This window comes from Leptinotarsa decemlineata, unplaced genomic scaffold (genome assembly GCF_025532065.1).
Source record: "Leptinotarsa decemlineata unplaced genomic scaffold, Ldec_3_MD MMD2_P_RNA_scaffold_4, whole genome shotgun sequence".
Classification (NCBI taxonomy): domain Eukaryota; kingdom Metazoa; phylum Arthropoda; class Insecta; order Coleoptera; family Chrysomelidae; genus Leptinotarsa; species Leptinotarsa decemlineata.
In genome coordinates, this window is record NW_027412531.1 from 2,573,377 (window position 1) to 2,600,260 (window position 26,884).

At 34.9% G+C, this 26,884-nt stretch overlaps 2 protein-coding genes and 1 long non-coding RNA gene across 4 annotated transcripts in view; 1 reads left to right on the forward strand and 2 right to left on the reverse strand.

The window, feature by feature from the left end:
- The window catches only part of S1P (membrane-bound transcription factor site-1 protease), a 31,654-nt gene extending 28,629 nt beyond the window's left edge, over positions 1 to 3,025 (forward strand). The window contains exons 6-7 of one of the 2 annotated variants that reach the window (XM_074186664.1): positions 1,915 to 2,389; positions 2,483 to 3,025. In XM_074186664.1, the coding sequence (XP_074042765.1) occupies positions 1,915 to 2,389; positions 2,483 to 2,715 (708 nt within the window). In that variant the 3' untranslated portion in view covers positions 2,716 to 3,025. Of the gene's footprint in view, positions 1 to 1,914; positions 2,390 to 2,467 lie in introns of both variants that reach the window. The other variant, XM_074186665.1, reaches the window with a different exon arrangement.
- A 3,503-nt stretch (positions 3,026 to 6,528) lies between these two features.
- Positions 6,529 to 9,137, reverse strand: LOC141487558 (uncharacterized). Its single transcript, XR_012468439.1, has 2 exons — positions 8,690 to 9,137; positions 6,529 to 7,550 (listed from the first exon to the last, which is right to left on the reverse strand). It is a non-coding gene; the product is annotated as an uncharacterized lncRNA (long non-coding RNA).
- Positions 9,138 to 10,715: 1,578 nt separating this feature from the next.
- The window catches only part of LanA (laminin subunit alpha), a 178,757-nt gene continuing 162,588 nt past the window's right edge, over positions 10,716 to 26,884 (reverse strand). The window contains exons 39-42 of the mRNA XM_074186666.1: positions 23,146 to 23,315; positions 22,759 to 23,001; positions 16,793 to 17,180; positions 10,716 to 11,036 (exon numbers count right to left, since the gene is read on the reverse strand). Coding sequence (XP_074042767.1) covers positions 10,771 to 11,036; positions 16,793 to 17,180; positions 22,759 to 23,001; positions 23,146 to 23,315 — 1,067 coding nt within the window. The 3' untranslated portion in view covers positions 10,716 to 10,770. The remainder of the gene's footprint in view (positions 11,037 to 16,792; positions 17,181 to 22,758; positions 23,002 to 23,145; positions 23,316 to 26,884) is intronic.

The following is a 26,884-nucleotide window of genomic DNA, read 5'->3' on the forward strand; positions in this document are numbered from 1 at the left end:
TTTATTACCCAGTTAGGATTATCCGCTGCCCAATAGCGACAATTTTGTGATGACACTACTCCATTTGTAGTGAAAGTGGCTTCGTCGGTATATAAAATATTTTTTAGTAAATTTCTATTGTTTAAATATTCCCCTTGGGCCCATAAACAATATTCCAGGCGTCTTGCTTCGTCGCCTTCTTGAAGTGTGTGTAAAAATTATGGCTTGAAAGGTTTAATATGCTTCGCCTTGAGACATCTCCGAATAGTTTCTCGTGGAATATTCAAATCTAAAGTGGCATTCCTTATACTGGCATTAGAATTATTTCCGAAATATTCTAAAATGATTTGATCATTCCTGTCATTCCTGTTTCGTCTTTGTACAGGATTACTTTTTAACATCATTTTTGATACTGCACCAGTTTCATTGAATATTTTATTTACCGTACCGCAGCTAATACGAGGACAATCTGGAAGTCTCTCATTAAATACTCTACAAACCTCTCTAGCACTTCTAACGTCATCTCCCGAAAGGCGTACAATTTCAATTTTCTCTTTTACGCTCAATCTTCCAGTCATGACACAAAATAATTCGAAGAACTGTAAGGTGAATATTGTTGACAATAGTACACAAACTGTAATAGTCAAACTGTAATATCATTTCCATGGCAACTAAGATTTAAATTGAAATATTAGGTCTCAGTTTTCGTTAATTTGCGTGAAAACTTGAATGTAATTCCGTTATTTTCATTAAAAATATTTACGCTATTTGTGTTTTTTTTTCATCTGGCGGCACTTTTTTCTTGAAATCATAAAAAAATATTCTCATGGCTATATCTGTTGATATAGGGCGTTTTTTGTGACTGTTAGCTGTGTGAGTTTTCAAATTTTTGAGTTGTCATAACTTTGTTAATAATGATTTTTTTTTCATGAAATTTTGGTCACACCTGTTTAGAGGCACTCTGAATCCAGTGGCGTAGTGATTTTTTCAATAAAAAAATCGCTAATGAAAAATCCTGATTTTCGACTAAGAAAAAATATCGTAGTATGCCCTGAAACTTAAATAAACATTTCAAATTTTGTCCCAAGGTAGACCTTTCAGTACTTGACATTTCAAAAAAAAAATATTAAAATCGGTTTACAACTTCAAATTTTAGGGAAGTGTTTCCATTAAAAATGGGTCACACTGTATAACGACTCCGCTTATAACGACTATCCGTTTACAGCGACGATATTGTTTACTCAAGTTTAGTTTCATATTTAGTTATTGAGAAAATATAATCCTATTTATGCTATAAAGGTAACCCATACAGGTAGACCATCCAGGCGTACCAACCATACAGGTATACCAACCTAAATTAATTTTACAATTTTGCCTTATCTATTATTTTACAATATATGTTTATATAAAACAATTTTCAGCTATATATAAACATATATTGTAAAATAATAGATAGGGTAAAATTAATTTAGGTTGGTATACCTGTATGGTTGGTACGCCTGAATGGTTCACCTGTATGGGGTACCTTTATAGCATAAATAGGATTAGCTTAATATTCCTCTTTGAAGATGATCACTTGGTGATCGAAACACGTGTCGAGGTGTTAAAAATAACGATTTGGTGTTGGGAAAAAACTCCAGTAATATTCCTAACAGTTCTGTCACTCATTAATTATTTGATCTGTAATTTGTTGACTCGTACTAGGGTCATTGGCTTCAACAGCGGCACATACTATTATTTTCCTATTTCGACAGTCTTCATCAATTGCCTTTATATGTGTTGCATTGTAATTTTGACTCTTCAATATCAAAAAATAGTGTTACAATGCGTTTTTGGCAACATCTATTTTATTAAAATCTCTACCGCATCCCCATGACATTATATTTAAATAAATATGCGTATATGCCATAACTCCGGCATTCATTTCCATTTCAGATACTGGAAGATCCCGACAAAAATAGATACAAAGCGCCTATAATAGGTTTAGTGGAACCCAATTCAACCGATAGAAGAAGTGGCAGAATAATAGTTTATGGAGACTCAAATTGTATCGACGCAAGTCATCTAGAATCAGCTTGTTATTGGATGCTAGATGCCATGCTGGAATATACGTCTACATCTCATCTACCGTCTATATTCAAGGATAATCGCATGATCAGTTGGGAAGGAGTTGTAGAAACTGATACCCCGATTAGGATGGATGGAAATCGTCTGTATAGATATTCTCAAGTGTTGGAAGGAAACCTAGGAGATTCCCAGCCGAGATCGATCCCTCAGTGTCCACATTTGGCTTGGACTCAACCTGTACCTCTGAATGTGTCCGCTCCGAGTAACCTTTACCAATCACAGAAACTGTTGTCGTTGATTGAGGACGTCAATTTTCCGTTACCCACCGACAGTGACATGAAAGGTACAATTCAATATTCAATTTTATCGATATATTACTCGAGTAATTTACCGTAGGATAACAAATCACATTTCATGATAGATTAACTTTTTGTAGATGCTTCGGGCGGAGAGAGCAGTGGCGAAATGATTCAGTGGAGTTGGCGCAACAAACCATCCGATACATCAAACCGAACTGAAAGCTTCGATTTGACAGTGACATTTTTAATATTCCTTTCGATAATTGTGATATATTATAGCCTGAAGTGGTATCGACCAAAGCCAAAGAAACGAAAACTCTGCAGGAAATTGCTTGCTATGGTTCACTGCAGAAGAATGTCGACAGTTTGAAAGTATTTATAAGCACATATTTTGATTACAGAGTTTTTCATTTAAAAAATATTATGAGTACATCAAACTGATATATACGAGTGTTTCAAACTTATGTGTACTAAGTAATATTTGTCGACTTGTATTTATATATTATAAGTATCAAGGAAAATTTAATTGTCCTTACCTACTTGGTTGACATGTTTACTTACAGTTTTTATTAGTTAATTCAGCATAAGTTGATAGTTCAAATAGTTAATCTACTAGGTATCTAATTCTAGTAAACGATTATATTGCCATCAATCAAAATATATTTTGCTCTCCCACTATGTATGAGTGAAATCCATAAACGTCCTCAAACACTTTGAAGATAAGATGAAACAAGATCAATTTTTCTATTATTGACAGACAATACATTTATGTTGATGTGTATTTTTCATAGAAAGAAAGAAATTTTATTGACCTCAAATTACAATTTCTGTTGCATTCGAAAATATAGATATATTAGGACCACTGACAATTGAATACCTCATCAATCTTATAGAAAGCTTGGGTGACAAGTGAATTTTTCACTTTGAACTTCAGTTCTTTTATATGAAGGTCTTCCCATTCACTAAGCAAAAGTCTTATTTATTTTTATGGGAAGAAACTCCGTTTGTTTGGCTGTGTTTTGGAAATGCATCTTCAGTAGCCTGATGATGTCTTTGTGTTTTGTATCATGATTGTGAATCCTGGAGCCACTATTATATTTATTTTTATGTACAAACAATATTGCTTCTAGATTGGTTTATAGTATAACAATTTTCAGTTGAAGGTAACTCATACAAATTAAACTGAGAGCTAACGCCAACAATGTTAAATGTTAGAACTCAATTATTACCGGGGTCATTTGTATTGTCTATGCATCGCCATTGTAAATTACTGAAAAGTAAGATGATTCCATAAAATTTGCTCCCCGTAACAAGATAGCTTCTGCATATCGATAGGGTGTAAGAGCAAATAGGTGAACCAGTTCGTTAAATACTTTGAAATATCGGTAAACTGATCAACACTTCGCAGGTCTATTATATTTGCGTCCTTAAAATGCCATAACTAGTCATTCGGTTTCTTCATTATCAAGCGTCCTTATCTGCATAGGCGTAGTGTGTTCTGTTTCTTGTGAAGGTGACTTTGTTTGGTATTTATTAAATATATTTTATTATTTTTTGGGAAAGAAAGTTTTTGGCTTTCTACTACTCCATCTTGATACAAAAAAAAAGATGAGGGAATCTTCCAAAGAAAGGAAGGAAGTAATCGATTTGAAAATAAGTAACTCTATAATGGATGTGTAAATCATGCAAAGAAGTAACTTTGAGGCACAAACTGAAAGAAAGTCCTCCTGAAACAGCTACTTTCATATAAACATTGATTTACACGAATGAAAAAAATTCTTTCGAAACAAATACTTCTAAATGAACACTGAATTATAGAGAAGATACTTTTCTTTACTCAGTTTGTATTTCGAACATTCGTTGTGGCTCTTCAGTATCAATTTGGTACTGAAGAGCCTTGGGGCAGGTGTCTTAAGGCGAAACATCGATGTATACCAGTGAGGATGACAGTGTCCCATATAAGTGCAATTTGTTACCATTCATTTAAAGTAGAACTCATGTGAATGATATCTGATTTTTAATCCACACATATAACTGTCATTAATTAGTTCCTACAATATTATTAGTTTCTAGGTAGATAGTATATAGGTAGAAAGTATATATAAATCACAATGTATGTAAATTCAGTTTGTTAGTGAACACGCTTGAAAAAGCTACTGTACAGCGAAACAGCGGATTTATTAATATGTTCTAGTGAAAACCTCACAAAATACATCAACTTGAGGTAAGTGAACAACTGACAAATAGCTGAACAATATGATTGAATTTTATTATTTTTATAGTATTAAGATGGATGCCGTAGCAGGTCCAAGTAATGTACAAAGAAAGCGGAAGTTTTGTCGTTAGAGGAAAAACGGAGTGTCTGTAGAGTGTACGAAAATTTAAAAAATACACTCCGTACAGTGGAAGCTGTAGCCCAGTGTTCATTTTTAACGGGAATATCCGTATCGACAATTGAACGCATTGAACGTGAAAAAATGGTGACTGGGATTGTGCAAACTCCAAAAGCACATTGTCGTGGTAGAAAAAAAATTGAATTGGACGAGTACAAGAAAAATTTTGTACGCTATACCATTCATTCTCTTTTTTTTTTGAGAATAAAGCGTCAACCCTCGAATCCATTAGGACCAAGGTAATGGATAATGATCTGATTCCAAAAATGGGTTAAGGAACATAATGAAGGAAGATTTAAAATTTATATATGCCAAACGATCCCGTAAATCTGTCTTAATAGAAAGAGAAGATATAGTCTCATGGCGACGGAGATATCTTCGCTCTATTAGAGAAATGAGTTCTGCTCACAAAAAGATTTATTATCTGGACGAAACGTGGGCAAATGTTGGTCACACAGTATCTGAGATCTGGCAAGATACTTCGGTAACTAGTTATCATCAAGCATTTGTGGACGGTTTATCAACAGGGTTAACCGGTACCAACAGGTAAAGGGCAACGACTGATTGTCGCCCATATAAGTAGCTAGAGTGGCCTTTTAGACGATAGTGCACTAATTTTTTCATCAAAAAAAACTGAGGATTATCACGAAGACATGAACGCCCAACGGTTTGAAGGATGGTTTGAATCCCTTCTTTCACGAGTCGAGCCAAATTCGGTAATAGTAATGGATAAGGCTTTTCATCACAGCTGATTAGTAGAATAGCTGCCAACTATGACCACCAGAAAAGCAGACATGCAGAGTTGGTTAGGACAAAAAGGAATTCCATTTTCCGAGGACATGGTTAAGGCCGAGCTTATGAGTGTCATTAAACAGCATCGTGACAGATATCGCCAGTATGTGGTGGAGACAATAGCTCGTGCTGAAGGCATCACCATTTTGGGACTTCCTCCTTACCATTGCGAGTTAAACCCGATAGAATTAATCTGGGCTCAAATTAAGGGTCACGTAGCTCGTGAAAACGTGACATATCAAATTTCTAATGTCCAACGTTTATTAGAACTCGCAATGGAACGGATACGGAAAGAAGATTGGGCTAATGCTGTAGCCCATGTGATCAAGGAAGAAGGGAAAATGTAGAGATTGGACGGGATGGTAGACACTGTTTTCGACCAAATAATAATGGATTTAAGTGTGACTGGGGATTCCTCTTTGGACGAGTCAATGGATTCTGAAACTTCATAAGCATAACATAGGTAATTATTTCTTTGCTTTATAGTTCTCTTTCTATATAAAAGGAACATAATACTTATTTTGTAAATTTTTCTGTTTTTTTGAAGTAGGTACATAATAAGAAAATGTAATCAGTTTTACCATTGATACCAGGTAGCGCCACCTACTATAACAATTTTTACGTAACTACCTATGTGTTTAAATAAATAAAAATATTATTTTGGCACGCCTCTGCAGAGTCGGTAAGAGGATTATCCGTTGGTTATTTCAAGTGTGACGTTGCTAATGAATCACCTTCAATTGAAAATTGTTATAGTATAGTATAGTGGAAGAGCCTGAAACGACTCCATTCCAATCCCTCATACATGTTGTAGGTACAGATAAGGATTTTGATGAAAACGTCTTTAATAGGGATGCAGAAGACGAACAAGATGACAATGTTGCGTGAGGCATAGATGAAAATGTTTTAATAGAATATCCGTATCAATATCCGATAATGTCTCAACCGTACTGTTACTTTTTTCCCCGTCGGTTGACCAATAATTAATTACACTGAACAATAATCAATCTTAACTATATTTCACTTCAAATACAACAAACACTTTAACTATTATTCGAATGTATTAGCCTTACTAGATCGCTTCGTGTACCGCACTGTAACTTCCACTTGACTGTGTCGATAGGCTCGTGGCTAGCGTTTATATATCGTAATCGAATGCGGTAGAAAATTCACCGGAATTCCAACGAAGTCGGTAGCATTATTCTCGCTACATCTAGAGCGGCAGCCAACTTCGTCATAATTGGTTTATGACTACCAATGGCGGCCGGCGTTATATTCTTTAGGGCATGATTTACAACAGTACATTAGAAAACATTGGAGAAATGACAAGGAAATCAACGAAGTTGATGGTTCCTAGACCAAAAAGAAATCGATATTGACAAACATAGCGGATACATAAAACTGGCTGGGAATCACTGGTATACATGAACTGTTTTTTGACATGCCTGAAAACTATAATGCTGAGGTGTGCGAGTATACAAAAAGAAATTGTATACTTGCATTCCGCTGGGCATCTCAGATATACAAGTACACCATCATATTGAAACCGTTGTTTCCTACACCAGCAAGTCGTCGTAAAACTGGTACTGAAACTTTTCCTGCTAAAACACTTCTTAGTACTAGTGCCATAACATCATGTTTACCCAAAAAGTCACCTCTTGTAATGACATTCAATGCGAAATCCATTGAATACATTTATTGGGACAATCCCAGTGAGTTATGCGAACGTCTCAAATTATTAATAGCCTTTCGAGATGCAAAGAGGCAAAACTAATTCTAAAAGATATACCACGTTCTCCTATATCATTTTCAAAATGGTTATCGATAAGTTTGGACGTAGCAACAGGAAGCAAAAATAGCCAACGCCCTCTGGAGGATGTTTGTCCCCATGCCATCATATGATATTCGATGTGGCCTAAGTCCATGCAGAGACTTCAGCCCAAACATAATTTTGGAGCAGCAGTTCTCCATTCGTTCCATGAATTTAACAAGTTATGAATGGGCGACCCTCATTGACATCCTGCAACAAATAAAAGGAAAATTTCTTTAAATCATAAATCGATGAGTATGGCATATTCACGTCAAGAAGAGAATAACGTCACTTGGGGTTATTTTGTATATCCAACATAACAACGTTAAAATTCCCAATGAAATGTGTTCAATAGCAATGAAACTAGTAATATTTCATTTTGTAAGTTGCTCAAGTGATGGTAAAATTTCAGACTTTGCCGAGTCTAAAGAAACTCGAAAACTGTCAGTATTTCTTTTCTTTACAGAACATGTAGACGAATATGATCCAATGGACGATTCCAATACCCCTATTCAGTGTTGCCACTATAAAATTTTCGGGTCTAAATCTACTGACATTTTCTAGGCCTTTTTTTGGAATAATTCAAAGTCGGAACAGATAGAATTTGTTACTTTATAGATACGTGGATGTTCTCAGATATATGAATAGAAGTATTAAAGTTGATATGTACAAAAAAATCCTAGGGAATTTTACTTTTTAGGTTGTTCAATTGTTCGAAACCTGTCACCTATACGTTTTGATAGTGTGTTCTGTAGGTGTTGTATGATATCTTTTTCCATACCATTATTATTACCAGAGGATGTTCCAGATGCCCTATTGAAAGACAATTTATTGATTGAAGACCATTCAGTTGCAGAACTCCAAAGATGGTTAGACTTTTTCTATTAGAACGATCCTGTTCTACTGGATACAATAAACAATAAGTGAATACAACGATAAAATTTCATATGGTATATGACATGTGAGGGCAAAATGACAGAAATACCACTATTAAACAACATACCAACTTAAAACTCCATAGGTTTTTTTATTTTTATCCATATCAATTTTAATACTTCGATTCATATATCCGGGAACATCCAGAAATCTATAAAATAAAAAATTCTATCTGTTCCTACTTTGAATTATTCCAAAAAAGGCCTAGAAAATGTCAGTCGATTTAGACCCGAAAATTTTATAGTGGCAACACTGAATTGGGGGTACTGGAATCGTCCACTACAACACGTTGCGGAGGTTACATTTACGTCACACAGTACATCGAAAGTAATACCAAATAAGTTTCCATTTCCAAGAATACCACGAACATGGAGCTGTTTCAACAATATATAAACGATGTCCTGAATATTCACCTTGGTGTGCTCTTTGACCTTATCGCTATGTTGGATGCTTTGAACTTTTGTTGATGTTGAAAGTATTCAGTATGGAAGTTCATTGACTGACTCTCAGATCTCTCTCCTCTGTCGTCTGGCGGAACTCAGGATTATAATGGAAGTCACTAGGATCCCGGTGGGTAGTCGTTCGAATCGACTAGGGTGTCACATTACAGCCTCCCTTTTTTGGAACACTCCTATGTCTCAAGGAGTGAGACAGAGGAGCAGATAAAACAAAAGCTATGGTGATAACAACTGAATATAAAGTGAACTCTATTGATTATAATGGAATAAAAATTGAAATTGGTAACACTACCTTGGAATATGTGTCTGAAATAAAGGAGCTGGGAGTTATTGTAGACAACATTTTTGACGCAGTTTACCTACACCCAGGATGAACATCAAGAAGAAGAAGAAGACCAAGAAAAAGAACGACGATTGACAAAAAGAAGTATTTGAAGGTTATGACTCAGATGAATAAATTTTAACATTTTTTAATTTCAATCGCTTTTATAATTTCCAACCCTTCCTAATATATTTTATTATACAAGTTTTCAATTTGACAGAATCACAATAGACATGTGGAATAGGCCTACTGGGGAAACCACGTATAAAAAAAGCGCTAAGTACACTACTTCATAGGTCGCGTGGAAACGTGTGCATATAATGACGATTACAACTTTTTGACTCGTCGTATCTCAGAAACGGTGGCTCTAAGAAAAAAAGTATTGATACATTTTTTGTAGAGAATTATATGATCTACAATTTTTATCTGAGGTTATTTTATGATAAAACTTACCGTTTTCCTGAAAATCGTGAAAAACCAATTTATTTCGAGATTTTTGACCTTTGACCTTGAATAACTTTTTTTCCAGGCATCGCAATCATTCGGAATTTTAAAATCTTATTTTTAACTATGTTTTGAACAATTGCACGCGTTTGCAGCTTGTAAATTTGTGTACCTTCCAATGTCTAGATTGACCAGATAGTAACTCGATCAGTCTATAAGCAAACCAGTATCATTTTCAATAGCATGAAATAAGCCCATTTCATCTCCTGAAACGTGCGACGAGAAGAGTAGGTATTAAATTTCTGGTGATTGAGAAAAGTGCTTCTTTTGGACTTACAGAAAAAGTCATTCAATAATTTATAGGCTTCTTTTCACTATTTTTTTTTTAATCCAGCTAGCTTTGGAAATATTATTTGAACTTAAATAAATTGTTCAATCTGAACCTGAATGTCACCATATAGTATGGATTTCCAGACATATCTGCTGCGTTTTTGCAGCCTTGAGATTTTTTCTCATTTCCTCAAGTGTATCATCAAACCATATTAATTTCAAGTTGATTTTTTTGTGAGTATACGTTCCTTTAGAGAAAAAAATATATTTTGATGGAGTTTACAAGAATGTTTATGAAGATTTCTGAGGAACGACTCACACCAAGCATACTAATGGTTTTTCTTTTCAATGTTCATACAGTCTGTCTGACGTTGTGGCATTTTATGTTGCTAAACAACGTAGAGCATACTCTGTAATATATTATTATTATTATTAATCATGTGTGTGTCTGTGTATAAGCGCGCGCGTGAGAGTATGTGTGTGTGTGTCTATGGAGGCGTATGTGTTTTTCTGGGTGTTTATCTGTTGTGAGGTCTTCAACGGTCGACATATTAAGATTTCTTAGGTACTGTTTCAGCTCGCGAGGGGTAATGCCATCTGAGATGATCGTGAACGTCGACTTTCCTACAGATTTCCGCCGTCAGAAATCTGATAGCCTTGATTATTATCTTAGATTGTTTCCGCTTCGATTTTGAAGCGATTTTCAAGAACTGGTTATGTCAAGGTGTCAATCTGTCTACTTCTCGAGTAGTGATACATTTTTAGCGTTTTGTGACTAGTTTCTAGGAATTCAACCTGCCTACCATCCAGGTGGTAAGCAGATTGAGTTTTACTGACTTTTGAAGGATGAGGATGAGTCATATGGAAATCAACAACATAATGAGATTGACTTAAGATTATATTTAATATAGTCTGTTAAAACACACTGTCTCAATAGTTATCAGTTGTTTGGACAAAATCCAATGGTTACATTTCCATGAATCATGTGAGATAATAACTCGAATGGTTCATTATTTATCTCAACATTTTTCACACATCCAATGAAAGGCAGTCTGGAGTGAATTCCTCTCACTTTTTTAATATATCGATGACCGCCCAAAAAGAGAGCACTTCCTGTATCTGTTGATGTTGAATGCGTAGGGCCAACTCTAGGTCCGGTGAAAATATTGTCTACAGATAAAGTCACAACATTTCTTGACTTGACAGCTGAAATGAACAATTCAAAATCCTTAGAAAACATATAAAACAAATTATGCAAAAAAAAATTTCAATTGTAAAGGTTCAGAAGACCATTCTTTAAAACAGACATGAGATTTAGGAATAATACTCTGAACTTTCAAAGTTTGTTAGTACATTTGACATTGAAAGTTCAATTTCGAAACTGAATTGTTTTGTCTGATACATTGTTTGATGAGAAACAATAACTTAAACAATTTAAAATGTATTATTATTATATATCTACACATAAATACAGGACAGAACTCTTAAGGAAAAAATATAAAAAACGTCATTATTCTGATGATATTTGGTGGAGAAAAATTCTAAGCAGTTCTGTTATGAAGAAAAAAGTCTCAATGAAATGAAAGAACTCTCAAAAGATAAAATGATACTATTGAAAATCAACAAATACAATACAGAACTGAAATATACAGGGTGTTTATTAAACATGCGTATTATGTCCTTTGATCATTTTTGATACGGCGCTTTGTTGCGAAGAGCGAAAAAGAATTTCGTCAATAACAATTTATTACCAAAAAACATATGTAACTAATGTTTATTAATCTACAAGAACTGTTGAAAATGACTACCCCCCGCTCGTATGCAACAATCCAATCTTCTCCTCCTCGACTCCTGAACTCTTTCAAAAACACCAGGATCGTTTCTGATTGCGTTACTCCCAGAAATTATCCGATTTCTCAAATCTTTCACATATTCCACTGGAGTAGTATAAACTGATGACTTTAGGTGGCCCCATAGGAAACAATCCAGGGGGTTTGAGTCCGATGACCGAGCAGGCCATAAGTGAGGTCCACCTCGACCCATCTAGCGATCTCCGTATGTTATTGTTAAAAACTCTCGAGTCACCATCGTGCATAAATCACATTACATTTCTTGTAACCAATGGTACAGTACAGAAACTGAGGTTGTGTTTGTTCCAAAAAGTTGCGGTATGCCTTGCCGGTAAGTCTTCCTGGCAGAAATACCGCTCCAATTAGGAAGTCACCTACAATTCCCACCCATAGTTTAACGAGAACTAATGATGAAAACGATCTTCAAGAACCTCATGTGGATTTTCTTCAGCCCAAACCAATGTGTTGAACCAAGAAGTGCCTGAACTCGTTGTATGTGGTATGGGTATAACAAATAGTCTCTAAGAATGTTCCAAACCGTCCCGTTACTTACATTTAAGGTATTTGCAATCTTCTTCGATCATGGCTAGCACATTCTCTTCTACTCCTACTGTTCTTACTGTCATTGGCCTTCCTAGTCCTCCATTTCGAAGTCGTTGATGTATAATTTGGAAGGTTTTTTATTAGGCACATTACATTTAGGAAATCGTTCACTGTACAACCGCCTAGCTTCCAATGAATTGCAATCAGCGAGTCCATAAATGAAATGCATGTCAGGCATCTTTGCGTTACTATAGCCATTCATGATAGAGGATTTCACTAGCAAGCCTTTTAATATCAAACACACAAATTGTATGTCAAATAGACAAAGTCAATCAATTTCAACCTGTTCGACACATACAAATGATTACTTACGAGACATACTATTCAAATTGAATGTCTGCAGCCGTTTGTAATAATCGGAATGTTGTTGATATGTACCAACGGGATTATTAAATTTTTATTACTTGATAAGTCCAGTGCAGTACGCTATATTTTTATTTCTGCTACGTAAATCATTTTGAAATTATCAAAATTGTTATTGTCGAAATTATTTTTCGCCCCGTACCTTCGAAACAAAGCGCCCTATCAAAAATCATCAAAAGACAAAATATCTTTAAAATAGTCCAAGGAATAGTCCCTTGATTTTTTGCCACATGTTTGATAAACACCCTATATGTAAGCTTTCATTTAAATGGGAAAAAACGAAAATGATAATCAAAATTAGGAAATCGGAATGGAATGTACTATATATATATATATATATATATATATATATATATATATATATATATATATATATATATATATATATATATATATTGAGAAAAATGTATTTAAAATTCTGAATGATATGATTTCAAATTCAAATATTTTTCTGATGTGTAAATTCTATCATAAAAAATAAATTTCTGGTTCCCGTGAGTTGGGCTACCTATCGGGCGCGTCCCCAGGTAGCGGATAGGGGAACGGCCAGGGAGCTAGAGGCCCTGTCCGGGAAGCCAATGTGGTCTTAAGGATGGGGTCGCCGGACTCCTCGTTAGTGGCAGAAATAAATAGGGTGAGGGGTACTAAATCTCCCAAAAAGCCTTTGCAAAACATGTCATCGTGGACCAGCCTACCCAAGCTAAGGTGTAAGGAATCGTGCGAACAGCTGAATGTCCGCAGGGTGATATGCGGTTACGAACCGGGCGAAACCTCATTGTAATCAGCCTACCTCTGGTACTGCGGGGCTCTGCCAGAGGTGACCAACTCTTCCTTTGCTACTCGTGGAAACACATGAATGAGACAAACACAGAAACAGAAACAACAATGGAATGAATCATCCTCAAAATTATCCAGCATCAAGGCATCAGTTCTACCATGGAAGAACACACCTGATAACAGGCGAAAACAAGTAATGCTCCCACGACTTCGATTGGGTCATACACGCGCTACTCATGGATATCTTCTGATGGGCGAACAACAACCTAAATGTACAGTGTGTAATTCTATTTTAAGTATTGAACATATAGCACTAGCATAATCTGTATCACTTAACCTACGCTAATAATCCTACGTGGTTCAAGCGTATTTTTAATAAAAAAAAAAATGAATCCCGAGGCTGGACAGAAGTGCTCACCTCAATCTATGACAGTGGCTGGTCATGAACAGAAATGTCCATCCCAATCTAACGTTTGGAATGAGGCTGGACCTAGCAGATCACTTCGTGATGTAATACAAAGGCCAAGGCGTTAGCGCATTTGCGGCGCCGAGGCCAAAAAGAGAAAGAGAGCGAAGGAGGCAGGAGTGGCAGCAACTATAAGTGCACCCTCCTCCTCGCTCACTCCACCTCCAACTGCAAGGACACTTCCTGAGGCAGGCGCCAAGAACTCCGCCTTGAATAAAGGCAAGAAACCGACTGTCCCTGCAGGAAAGCTCCCTCACTTGTGCACCTCTACGAAGGGAACTCCAAGAAGGTTGAAGAAGCCCCACAGGGATAGTAATGTCGCTGCACCTTCCAAAACCTTCGCGGAGGACACCGTGAGAAGACACCTCAAGGTTGCCAAAGAGAGTGTTTGTTCGGCGAGTCTTGGCCTACACCTGCCAATGTAAAGGAGATGTCTCCTAGTGACCTGTTTACCTTCCTGGAAAGGACAGGATGGACGATGACCTAGGAGGTCAACTCCTTAAGAGGATGTACAATGGGTCACATGTGGCCTAAGTGATGTGAGTCTACACTCACCCTCCCTACTCTACAGATACAGATAGAATGATAATAATAACTCCGCAGACTCTATCCAGACCACTCTGTCTAGATGCTTGTTCTGATTATTGAAGTCCTTGGTGGAATGATGACCTCTCTACTCTCGAATCTTAAAATCATACCGGCTTGCCGGTCGCACTATGGCAGATGCCGGACAGATGCAGAATACTGCCATTCTTGGCTCACTGCGGTTGCTCAGGGCACATGATTGTCGGACCCAGTGATCAAGGACAAGATGGATGATGACCTAGGAGGACAACTACTCGGGAGGATATACAATGGGTCACATGTGACGTAAGTGCTGTTAGTCTACACTCACCCTCCCTACTCTACAGATACAGACAGATACAGATACATTTCTGGTTGAATCTAGTACTGAAAATGCCATAGCTGATTTCCTCGAAAAAACAGTGCGAGCGTTAGACGAATCATCAAAATGTCTGGCTATTTTCCTTGACCTTGCTAAGGCCTTTGATACGGTTTCACATAACATCCTTTTAAAAAAATTAGAATACTATGGAATTCGAGGTACCGCATTGGACCTGATGCTAAACTACTTGAAATACAGAACACAAAAAGTAAAGATTGGAAGAGAAGTGAGCTCAGAATTGACTGTTGAAATGGGTGTACCACAAGAGACTATTCTGGGGCTACTTCTTTTTTTGGTTTATATGAATAATATTGTTCAAATACGTGACTTGTCGTCCAACATAATATGCTACGCCGATGACACAGTTCTGATATTCACAGGCACAAGCTGAGAAGAAATAAAATCAACCGCAGAAGCAGATCTTAGAAATTTGCAAATTTGGCTGGACCATAACCTACTCACCCTAAACGTCTCTAAAACTAAATTCATATCTTTTACACCTACGGTTAATTCACAAACCACTACAGATTATTCTATGAACCTTCACAAAACAACTTGCAAGGATACAAATACATGTACCTGCCCAGAAATAGATCGAGTATCATCAATAAAATACCTAGGAGTGACTCTGGATCAGTACATTCGCTGGACCGAGCACATCTCGAATTTAAATAAACGACTGAGAGCATTACTGCACAGATTTTACACTTTGAGAGATATCCTCTTACGCGAAAACCTACTAATGCTTTATACTTCTCTAGTAGAATCCATTCTAAGATACAGTATTATAATATGAGCAGGAGCCTTCGTTAACAACGTACGTCCTCTACACATCATACAAAATTCCATCATAAAAATCATATTCAGAAAAAAGAAACAGTATTCCACAAATTCACTATATGAAGAAACAAAAATCCTACCAATCAGTTTTTTGTATGTTCATCAATGTATAATTCGAGTTCACATAACTAAATACTCACTTCGAAGATCTGTCCAACCAACCAGACAAACTAGTAATGAAGAATTAGCAATACATACATTTAAAAAAGCTATAACCCAGAGAACGTTTCTATTTTTCGGTCCAAAATTTTACAATGAAATGCCAGTACATTTAAAAAAAAATCGACAAACTAAGAAATTTTAAAACTGAAATAAAGAACTATATCCTGAAAAACAAGGAAAATTTCTGTGAAATACAACGATAGTGAATATAAACACCTCTTGTTGCTATCCCTGTCCTCTACAAATCGTTGAATGTCTTTCAGAATTTTGGTAAAATACGTGCACACATTAAATATACAGGTGTTCTGAGGTTATGCTTTACATGAGAGTCAATTACCTTCTTTGTTTTTTTTTATTTTTTATCTTGTAAATCTTTGCCCGCCAAAACTTTTAAGATAATTTTATGTACAATACTAATAGTTTTGTTTTAGAGAAGCCTTGGATAAAACACATACACACAGGCAATTATGCATAGGTATGTTTTACTCAGAGAGCAAATCTAACCCCATTTTGTAAAAAAATTGTAATATTTTTTTTGTACATGCAATACTTGAATAAACTTGAAAACTTGAAAATTAATTTTTAGATTGAGAGATCTCAAAGAAGTTGTTTAATGAACGTTTCCTCGTAAGGAAACACCATCTTCACGGAATTTTTTTCGACTAAGCGTCTTCATGGAATAAACACAAAAAATGATACAATTTTTGTCATGTTTAGAGTCATCTGTTACAATTTAAATAGTGAAGATGATACAAGGAAATAAAAACTTATGAGAAAATTTTTCGGTATCAAAATATAGTAAAATATTTTGTATAGAATGAAACATAAATTTTAATTGTTCATTTCGATTGCATTACGTATCTAATGTAGTTATAAGAGATCAGATATATCCTAAAATTGAATAACCACAAACACAAACATATTTCATGTCTGCAAAATAAATAAAGCATGTTACCTTGAATGTTATGCCATTCTCCATCACAAAGATGGAAGACATTGCTGTTGGGAGGGTGAAAACTGGCTGATACCACCCCTCGTCCATTCTCTACATGCAATTTCAGTGTTCCATTAACTAGCTCCAAAACATAATAATCTTTCTTGCCATGAGCGGATACTAACACTCCAGAATTTGCTCTTGGTTTAATGTCCATTTTTATACTGAACACCTCGCCAACTCTGAATTTATCTTTGAGTTTCATATAACTTTGAGCATCTCCTGCAAAGAATGTTCCAACTTCTACATTATCAGAACATGGAATCACACCGTACTCGGCCGATTGCTCAAGAGGTTTATTATTCATGGACATACTTCTGATGCATCCAATGAATGAAGTTGTGGTATTCTGGAATAACAACAAAAATTCATTATCAAGACCTTGATAGAACATGACTAGACTTTTCTGCTTTCCCAAATCAGATAATAATAATAACATACTTTATTGTCATCAAGAATGAATCTTGTGGATAAGGCTTGTGAAAAATAAATACAAAATATATAGAAATATAAAATGTGAATATGAAAACACCTACAAAGAAGTAAAGTTTGAATATACACTATAGTTCAACGCCGAAATTTTCTATCAACATGGTTGTGTACAGACTAGTTTAAAAATATTATCGACACTTATATAATGGACATATTAACATATATACTTATGTATAATCATACTTCATACTTAATATTACAAATGCGAATGTAAGTTTGTTTGTTAGGGTTTCACCCGAAAACTACTCAACCGATTATCATGAAATTTTGTACACATGTTCTTGGAGGTATTAGAAGTATGGTTCAAGAGTACCCCTTACCTTCCAGCAATTCCCCTTTAATAAAATAGTTAGGGAGCTAACTAATTTTGTTATTCAATAATCATTTCTGATTATATAAGAATCACAATAACTATATTTTATATATATATATATATATATATATATATATATATATATATATATATATATATATATATATATATATACAGGGTGTCCCTGGACTTCCTCTTTTCCTCTCGGGAATGTATAGATGGGGTCAAAATATCACCAGTACTTCATATAACTTTTTTTCCTAAAATCCTTCGTTACCAAGTAACGGGCCCTCGAAGTTACAAAATGAAAAATGTTTTTCTTTGATAACTTTTCAAGTGAATATTCAAAATCATCCAAATTTTGGTAATTGACTAAACAAATGAATTCCTTCGATGAGCTTTCATACAGGAGTCAGTTGTTTTGCTACAAAGTCAGGAACAGACTACCCCCGATGGTCCACACCCCAAAACTTCGAAATGACAGATATTTTTCAATATTTTTCAACAAATTAAGGTTACTTGGACAATTTTATGAATGAAAGTACTCGTGTGGAAAGTCGATCGGAGCAACGAGTTTTGATAAAAATGTAGTTTCACTCGACGACATCAAACCCGCTCGTCCACCATTACTTGAAATGAATAATTATCAAAGCAGAAATAATAATGATAACGTTAATTCAACAACATTTATCCTGAGATGTCTACCATTATTCGAAAATATTAGTTTTTAAGGAAAATGGAAATGATAGGAAAAATGTTCATAACGAATTTTTATAATGCAAACACGTTTAACTAACGAAACTCAAGAGCCTCAAGAGCAAACAGAAATGAAAAATCCGCTACAGAAACTGCTCGATATGACCACATTCTCTCTCTATACATTTTCTTAGTCTGCGAAGACACCCTCTCTGTACTTGAAATAGCATTCCAGGGTCGTTTCGTATGACTTCACAATGTAATGTTATTCTATTCAACAATGCATCTCTTGTGTGAATAGGTGTAGCGTAAACAAGGCTTTTTAGATGCCCCCACAGAAAGAAATCCATAGATTTAAATTCGGAGACCGCGATGGCCATGAATATGGCCCACCTCTACCAATCCATCTATTGTGGAAAATATGGTTCAGATGGTCACGCACAATCAAATTAAAATGAGGAGGAGCGCCATCATGCATAAACCACATATCTCTTCGGGTTTGCAATGGAACATGTTCCAAAAGTCCATTCAAATCGTTCTGAATGAACTCCAAATAACGCTCTCCATTCAATCGGTCCTGTAGAACGAATGGTCCTATAAGATGGTTTCCTATGATACCAGCCCAAACATTCACGTTGAATTTCCGTTGGTGTTTGGTTTGCAATATCCCATGGGGATTTTCTTCGGCCCATATATGGAGATTATGAGAGTTGATAACTCCATCTCTACTGAAACCTGCTTCATCAGTGAATAAAACTCGATTAATAAAAGTCATATCCTCTCTTTGCCTATCCATGAACCAATTGGCATATTCCAGTCGTGCTGGAAAATCTTGAGGTGTCATGGTACCTTCTGGATGTGAAATGGGTGGAGCAGTTGTTCCCTAATTATTCTATGAATAGTGGACTTGGATGTATGGAACTGTTCTGATAGATTTCTGATGCTCATTGAAGGATCATCAGCGACGGCTTCCAAAATATTTTCCTCCAATACAACGGTACGTACAGTCCTAGGAGCGCCCTCACCACCTCGTTTTGGCAAAACTGTACCTACAATAATATCGAAATAAAACAACGTGCTCAAATTAATTATCAATTATTACATACCTGTCTCCCTCGATCGACACGCTCGAATGTTTCTCTTGACGGTACCGTTCGATTGGGAAAATGCTCGGAATACAGACGACGAGCTTCTGCAGCATTACAAAATGCTCGTCCATAAAATACATGCATATCTGCATATTCATTGAATGTAAACTGTTCGGCCATATCAAAAAAATTCAAAATATCCTATAGAATATTGACAATACAATGATAGTCATATGACAACGCACCACTCAACAAAACAAAATCGCATTCCAGTTTCTCATTCTTTATCAAAACTTTCTAAAAGGTTTTTTTGTCAACATCTGTGAAAGAAATGAAACATAATTATTCCCTGGATATTTTTCACCTGATCATGTGCAGCCGTTTTTGTAGTTCATTCGTTTGCTTTTTATTAGTATAGTAAATATTTTTTCCGATGTGCGTTTTTTCAGCTAAATTTAGATTCGTGTTAAAGAATTTCTCCCATAAAATTATAATTATCAGTGAAACTCCTCAACAGTTTAGCTGTGAAGAAGAATTTGAAACATTCGAATGTTGAGTTTCATGAGATTCAGATAACTGATCAACACGAAACGTGATTATTCCACACGTATTATGTACATACAAAATATGGAATGAATTCAATATTTCATAGTAGAGTAGCTTGTTAGTTTAAAAACACCACGAATCTACAGAACTTGATATTTCTTTTGAAAAAATATCTGCTATTACAATTGTGACTTAAACTTCCATATAGGTACTGTACTTTTTGTTTACGACTTCATTTTAGCATACTTTGTATCATTCCTGTTATAAATGTTGTTGAATTAACGTTATCATTATTATTTCTGCTTTGATAATTATTCATTTCAAATAATGGTGGACGAGCGGGTTTTATGTCGTCGAGTAGAACTACATTTTTATCAAGACTCGTTGCTCCGATCGACTTTCCACACGAGTACTTTTATTCATAAAATTGTCCAAGTAACCTTATTTTGTTGAAAAATATTGAAAAATATCTGTCATTTCAAAGTTTTGGGGTGTGGACCATCGGGGGTAGTCCGTTCCTGACTTTGTAGCAAAACAACTGACTCCTGCATGAAAGCTCATCGACGGAATTCATTTGTTTAGTCAATTACCAAAATTTGGATGATTTTGAATATTCACTTGAAAAGTTATCAAAGAAAAACATTTTTCATTTTGTAACTTCGAGGGCCCGTAACTTGGTTACGAAGACTTTTAGGAAAAAAAGTTATATGAAGTACTGGTGATATTTTGACCCCATCTATACATTCCCGAGAGGAAAAGAGGAAGTCCAGGGACACCCTGTATATATATATATATATATATATATATATATATATATATATATATATATATATATATATATATATATATATATATATATATATATATATATATATATATATATATATTTATACAGCAAAATGGATTAACGAGGTCTCTTAGTCAAAAAATCAAAAAACAAATCTCTGTTCTACTATGCCAAGCTTTCGCTTCTAATGGGAAGCTTCTTCAAGGCAGTAAAAATGATTTAAAAACAATGAATTGAACATATAAACTGATGGAGAAGGTTGAACATGTATAAGATTTTTTGGTTTTGACAAATGTTATTTATGACATTTATGACATTTTTCAAAACCAAAAAATCTTATACATGTTCAACCTTCTCCATCAGTTAATATGTTCAATTCATTGTTTTTAACTTATTTTTACTGCCCTCAAGAAGCTCCCCATTAGAAGCGAAAGCTTGGCAAAGTAGAACAGAGATTTGTTTTTTGATTTTTTGACTGAGATTAATAGTAATATATATATATATATATATATATATATATATATATATATATATATATATATATATATATATATATATATATATTACTATTAATGTAAGTTACAAAAAGGATTTGAATCTCTTTCAACAGCTGGTCATCTTCTAGGCAATCTTCTATCTGCTATAGATAGAAGAGTGCCTGGATGACAGCACGATCAGCTGTCGAAAACGGTACTTATCTATTTATTTTTTGATTTTCATGGAATTATTTTCCAGCAGCTTGACTGCATTAACCTTTCTCGATTTCATATCATTTCTAGAAACATGTGGATTCGTTTTCCGATGACATTTCAGGTTAGCTTCCCAATTTTCTGCCACTGTACTAATATATCTCTTTTCTGAGAACAAACCTCAAAAATCGAACAAGAAGAGGAAGAAGAGAGCCAAGAGAAAGACAGCAAAGAGGAAGAAATAAGAGATATAGAGTTTGGTGATGAATAATGTCATTTTTTGCTGCTACAATTTTCTTTATATGAATAAAATAATGTACTACTGAATTTCGTGGATGATGTATATCGTGGAAAAACAAGTTAAAGAAGCGCCGAGCAAATTACCTCAGAAATGGTGTGGAGAGGTGTGCGTATAATTACGACTTTCTTACGGTCTGAAATCGCGATAACTCGCGAACGGTACTTCCTAAGAAAGAAGTATAGTTTTTATAAAGAATTCTAACGATCTACAAGCTTTTTCCGAATCATTTTCCGGTAACTGTCACCATTCCGATAATCTTCTGTTGTAGGGAAGTGCAAGCAATGGTTGTGACGGCTTTCCTTTCTTGCTGTCTTTTAGTCAAAGTCTGTTCCACCATCGCTTTGGAGTAGCCATTCCGTTGAAGATCATTTTTGATGATGTCTGGTTCCTTCTCGAGACCTTCCTTTGTATTACAGAGCTCGAAAGCACGGCCTACTGGAGTCTTGATGATTCCTCTATTAGTCGTTTGATGGTGGTTCAGATAGTGTCCCGTGTGAATGGGTTTTATACAGATGTTTCCCATTTAGTGTCGGTCCTTTTCACCAATAAGAAGTCCGAATTGATAAAATACACCACAAAACCTTGTCAACCACCTTCAAACAAATATATTATTTTTGTTCTGACTGTGCCTGCGAGATTGTCAACTTGCTTTTGAAGTCGATTTGATGATTAATAGTTTCGAAATCACGGAATTTATATTTGGAATATTTGATTGAGTAGTAGGTTATAATTGAATAGTTAGTTCTTATAGTTATGTATTGAATGGTTATGCTTGTACTTTTTTCTGCTCTTCAAAAATCATGTACATTTTGGAACGTAGTTTGAAACGGGTAGTCCCAATGGTAGTGACGTCACGGTCATTTTTGACTAACAAATAATATTGATTTCATCATATTCTTTCGGAAACTGTAGAGGTCTATTGGGAATGACGGTAGATCCGTCACGTTAATGCAAGGCGTATTAATAAATTCAAGACAAAGGTCTGGGTTTCTAAATAACATTCCATTACACTTACCAGATTTGCCTGAACAACATTGTAGTGATCAGGATTGAGGCCACCAACGTAAAATGGTATATGAAGATCCAAACTTATAGTTTTACCATCTGTTGTTCCAGAAGAATAATCTTCTTCATCAATTGACAATTTACCACTATTGCCTTCACGAGTGAACTCTAGTAAATGCCATTTATCGTCATTGTATTTTTCATGTGACTTTATCACCAAAGCGTCATAGTCCCCTTTGAATGTAAATACGACCTAAAAAAGAGGATCATCACTTGTATATATGAATAAAAACAAATCATCAGCTGATCGATTATTCATTCGATATATTAAGCTTGTAACCAAAATATAGAAAAATACATCATGAATATTTTGAACTTGTTTAAAAAAGAATCTTACGTGACCGGCCATCAAATAAACGGAAGCGTAATGTTTATGATCCTTTGAATCCGAAACATAAAAGAGGATACCCTCAGTTTCCTTGGTTCTGAATTCAAATCTAAAATCGAAATTCTTTTTGTACTTTCCTCTTGGTGTATTAAATTCTAGTCTGCTCTCTTGATGTGTACCTAAAGAGAAATATATTCAATGACAATTTCACAATGAACAAATTATCAAAATATCCCAAAAAATATTAAAATAATAATTATAATAACAATAATAATGATAATAATAACAATTTATTTTCCAAAGAAACATGCAATGTTCACAGCAGGGAAAAAACTATAATTCGAAAAACATAACTAAGTAAGAAGTGAAACTTGGAAAAATATAAGTGTACATACATATACACATATATACATACATATATGTTTGAACATTATTAGCAACATGAACATAAATGCATACTCATCAGATGATATATCTACCTATACAAATAATAAATATTTTTTCAAATTAATCTGGAATTTTTGTTCATTAAATTTTTTAAAAGTATTCGGTAGATCATTGTAAAACTTGATACCTTTATAATGAATCGAATTTTGCCCAATATTTGTTTTCATTTTCATTAATTTTAGGTTATATGAATATCTTGAAAATGGTTGTGTTGAACACCATTGATTTTGAAAGTGAGATTTGAATGTCTGAGCTTTTGGCCAAATGAATGAAGGTATATAATTTGAATTTATGTTTTGGTTCATACAAGTAGTTCTTGCAGTTCAACTTGAATATACACCCTATAATTTCGTTCTAAAATTTTTTAATTTAGTTTCAATGAGGAATTTGTTGCCATAGCCCATACTGATATAAGATGTTGCATTTTGGAATATACTAATGAAAAATAAATGAATTTAAGGTATTTTAGGGAAATACTGGAAAAAATTCCAGTTATTGGAGCATTTTTTTCTTGTTGTTTCAATGTGTTGTCTCCATGATACTTTTTATTCTAGAATAAGACAAAGAAATTTAGCACTAGGAAAATATTTGATATTTTCATTATTTAATTAATGAAAAGAAAAATGAAAATTTTTATGGTTTTTACCACTTTTTTATTTGTAACTAACGTTACTGCAGTTTCGTCCTATACGGAATTTTCAAACTTATACAATAAACTAACAATGATTCATTACATTCGCCATTATATACCACCCCTGTAGGTACTAATAGAAATAGAGGTACTTGACTTGATTGAGTACCTGAATTTACAGTTCACAATGCGGATGTGCCAATTTGAAAACCGGAGAGAAACTAAATCAATTTGATCATTTAACAGGTTGCACCCGCAATGTTTATGCTTGTGAATTTCTAAGGATTCAAAATAATTGAGTTTGCAACCTTTCCTTGCATAGTGCAGAATTTCCGTATCGTTTAGATTGTGGTTGCATGCTAAGAAATGGTTTGAAAACGTCGAATCATTTTTTTCTAGTCTGAAGGAGCTTTCATGTTCAGCATATCGTTTTTGGAAATTTCGGCCAAATTATCTCACATAAACACTATTACACTTCGTACACTTAAGCTTATAAACTCCAGATTTTTTCAACTTGTCGACCTTACCTTTGGCATTGAAAAGGAAATGAGATAACCTGGCGTGTGGTCTGAATGATACTTCCACATTGTTTTTTCTGAAGAAACCTGCGATTATTTCTGTTCTTTTTCCAAAATATGTTAGCGTTACCCATTTCTTGATTTCTTGGTTATCTGACCTGAGGATATATTAATCTGTAAGTGAATTTCCGGCTTTGTTTCCTGACTAACTGCTGGATAGTATCTGCGTTGAAACCATTATTATGACCTATCTGTGTAATTATATCAATTTCCCTACCTAGATTGTCTGCAGACAAAGGCAGTAAGAATGCTCTGTGCAACCTTGAATTGTAGGCTGCTAATTTATGTCTGGATGGAAAAAAATCGCTTGGGATGGTGATGTCTGTATAGCTAGGCTTTCTGAAAACATTGAACTCAAGTTTATTCTGATTGTGTGTAATGGCCAGGTCTAATAAATTTATCTGTTTCTCTATCTCTGTTTTGAGTGTGAACTGAATGTTACTATTGAGATTGTTCATGAATGTCATAAATTGGTTCAGCTGTCGTGTAGTACCTCTGAAACAGGCGAGAATATCGTCTACATATCTGTACCATAGATGAATTACCCAGGTCGGTGTTTACTATAGTGGTCTACAAATTGTTCATAAATATATCTGCTAAAAGTGGACTAAGGGGTGAGCCCATTGATAAACCTGAATCTCTGATTTAGGCACACATCGAAAGCTGTTGAAACTTCAAAGGAAGTGATATGGTCTACTTTGGCTTGATCTAATATGTCTAAAATAAGGGGCTTACACAGAAACAACAATATATCATACACAGCGAATCAGTCGAACCAGATATCCAGTTCAGCGAAAGAATCATCAACTTGACCAAAGTAGAATTTAACAAAGAGGAAATTTCAACAATGTCCAAGGGGCCGAAATATACACCAACAATAATTAATGAAAATAGTTTGAATACGTTGATAACAGATACAGCTATTGTATTGAAACAGACAGATAATAAAGATATAGGGGCATACAAGATCCATTCTCTTTATCAAACAGTAGAGAAACAGGCATAATAAAAAGTATACAACAAAAAATAAGAAATAATGATCTTGTTTTAACGAAAGCTGATAAATCGAATGCCATCGTTATCCTTGAACGAGAAACATATGTTCAGAAAATTGAGCCAGTCATTCGAGACGAAAACCTTACTGTCATCAAGAAAGACCCGACGGAAAATAGTCAAAATGAACTGAAAAATTTCCTCTTAGATACTAAAATCATTTTCACGGAATCGGAGAAACGGAGAATCACCAACATAAACCCCTCTTGCCCTAAACTATATGGCCTGATGAAAACACATAAAGAGGATAACTCCATGAGACCGGTAGTTTCGTATATAAATAGTCCGGTAAGAGAACTAGGAATACGTATTAACAAGTTGTTCAGAAATATTATCAATATCGTCCCACATCACAGCATTAAAAATTCACTGACTTTGGTAGAAAACATAAGGAACCAAACCACGCCACATAATTCAATTTTAGTTTCATTCGATGTAAAGAGTATGTTTTCCAACATACTGTAAAACGAGTGTACGCCCCTGATTTTAAACATATTAGATCAAGCCAAAGTAGACGATATCACTTCCTTTGAAGTTTCAACAGCTTTCGATGTGTGCCTGAATCAGAGCTACCTACAGTTTAACAACAAATTTTATAAACAGGATTCAGGTTTACCAATGGGCTCACCCCTTAGTCTACTTTTAGCAGACATATTTATAAACAGCTTGGAGACCACTATAGTAAATTCCGACCTAAAACATATTCATTTTCGGTACACACATGTAGACGATATTCTCTGCTTCAGAGGTAGTACACGGCAGCTGAACCAATTTATGAGATTCATGAACAATCTCAATAGCAACATTCAGTTCACAAACAGAGATAGAAAAACAGATAAATTTCTTAGACCTGACCATTACACAATCAAATAAATTTGAGTTCAATGTTGTCAGAAAACCTAGCTATACAGAAATCACCATCTCAAGCGATTCTTTCCATCCAGACAGTCATAAATTAGCAGCCTACAATTCAAGGTTGCACAGAGCATTCTCACTGCCTTTGTCCGCTAATAATCTAGCTAGGGAAATTGAAATAATT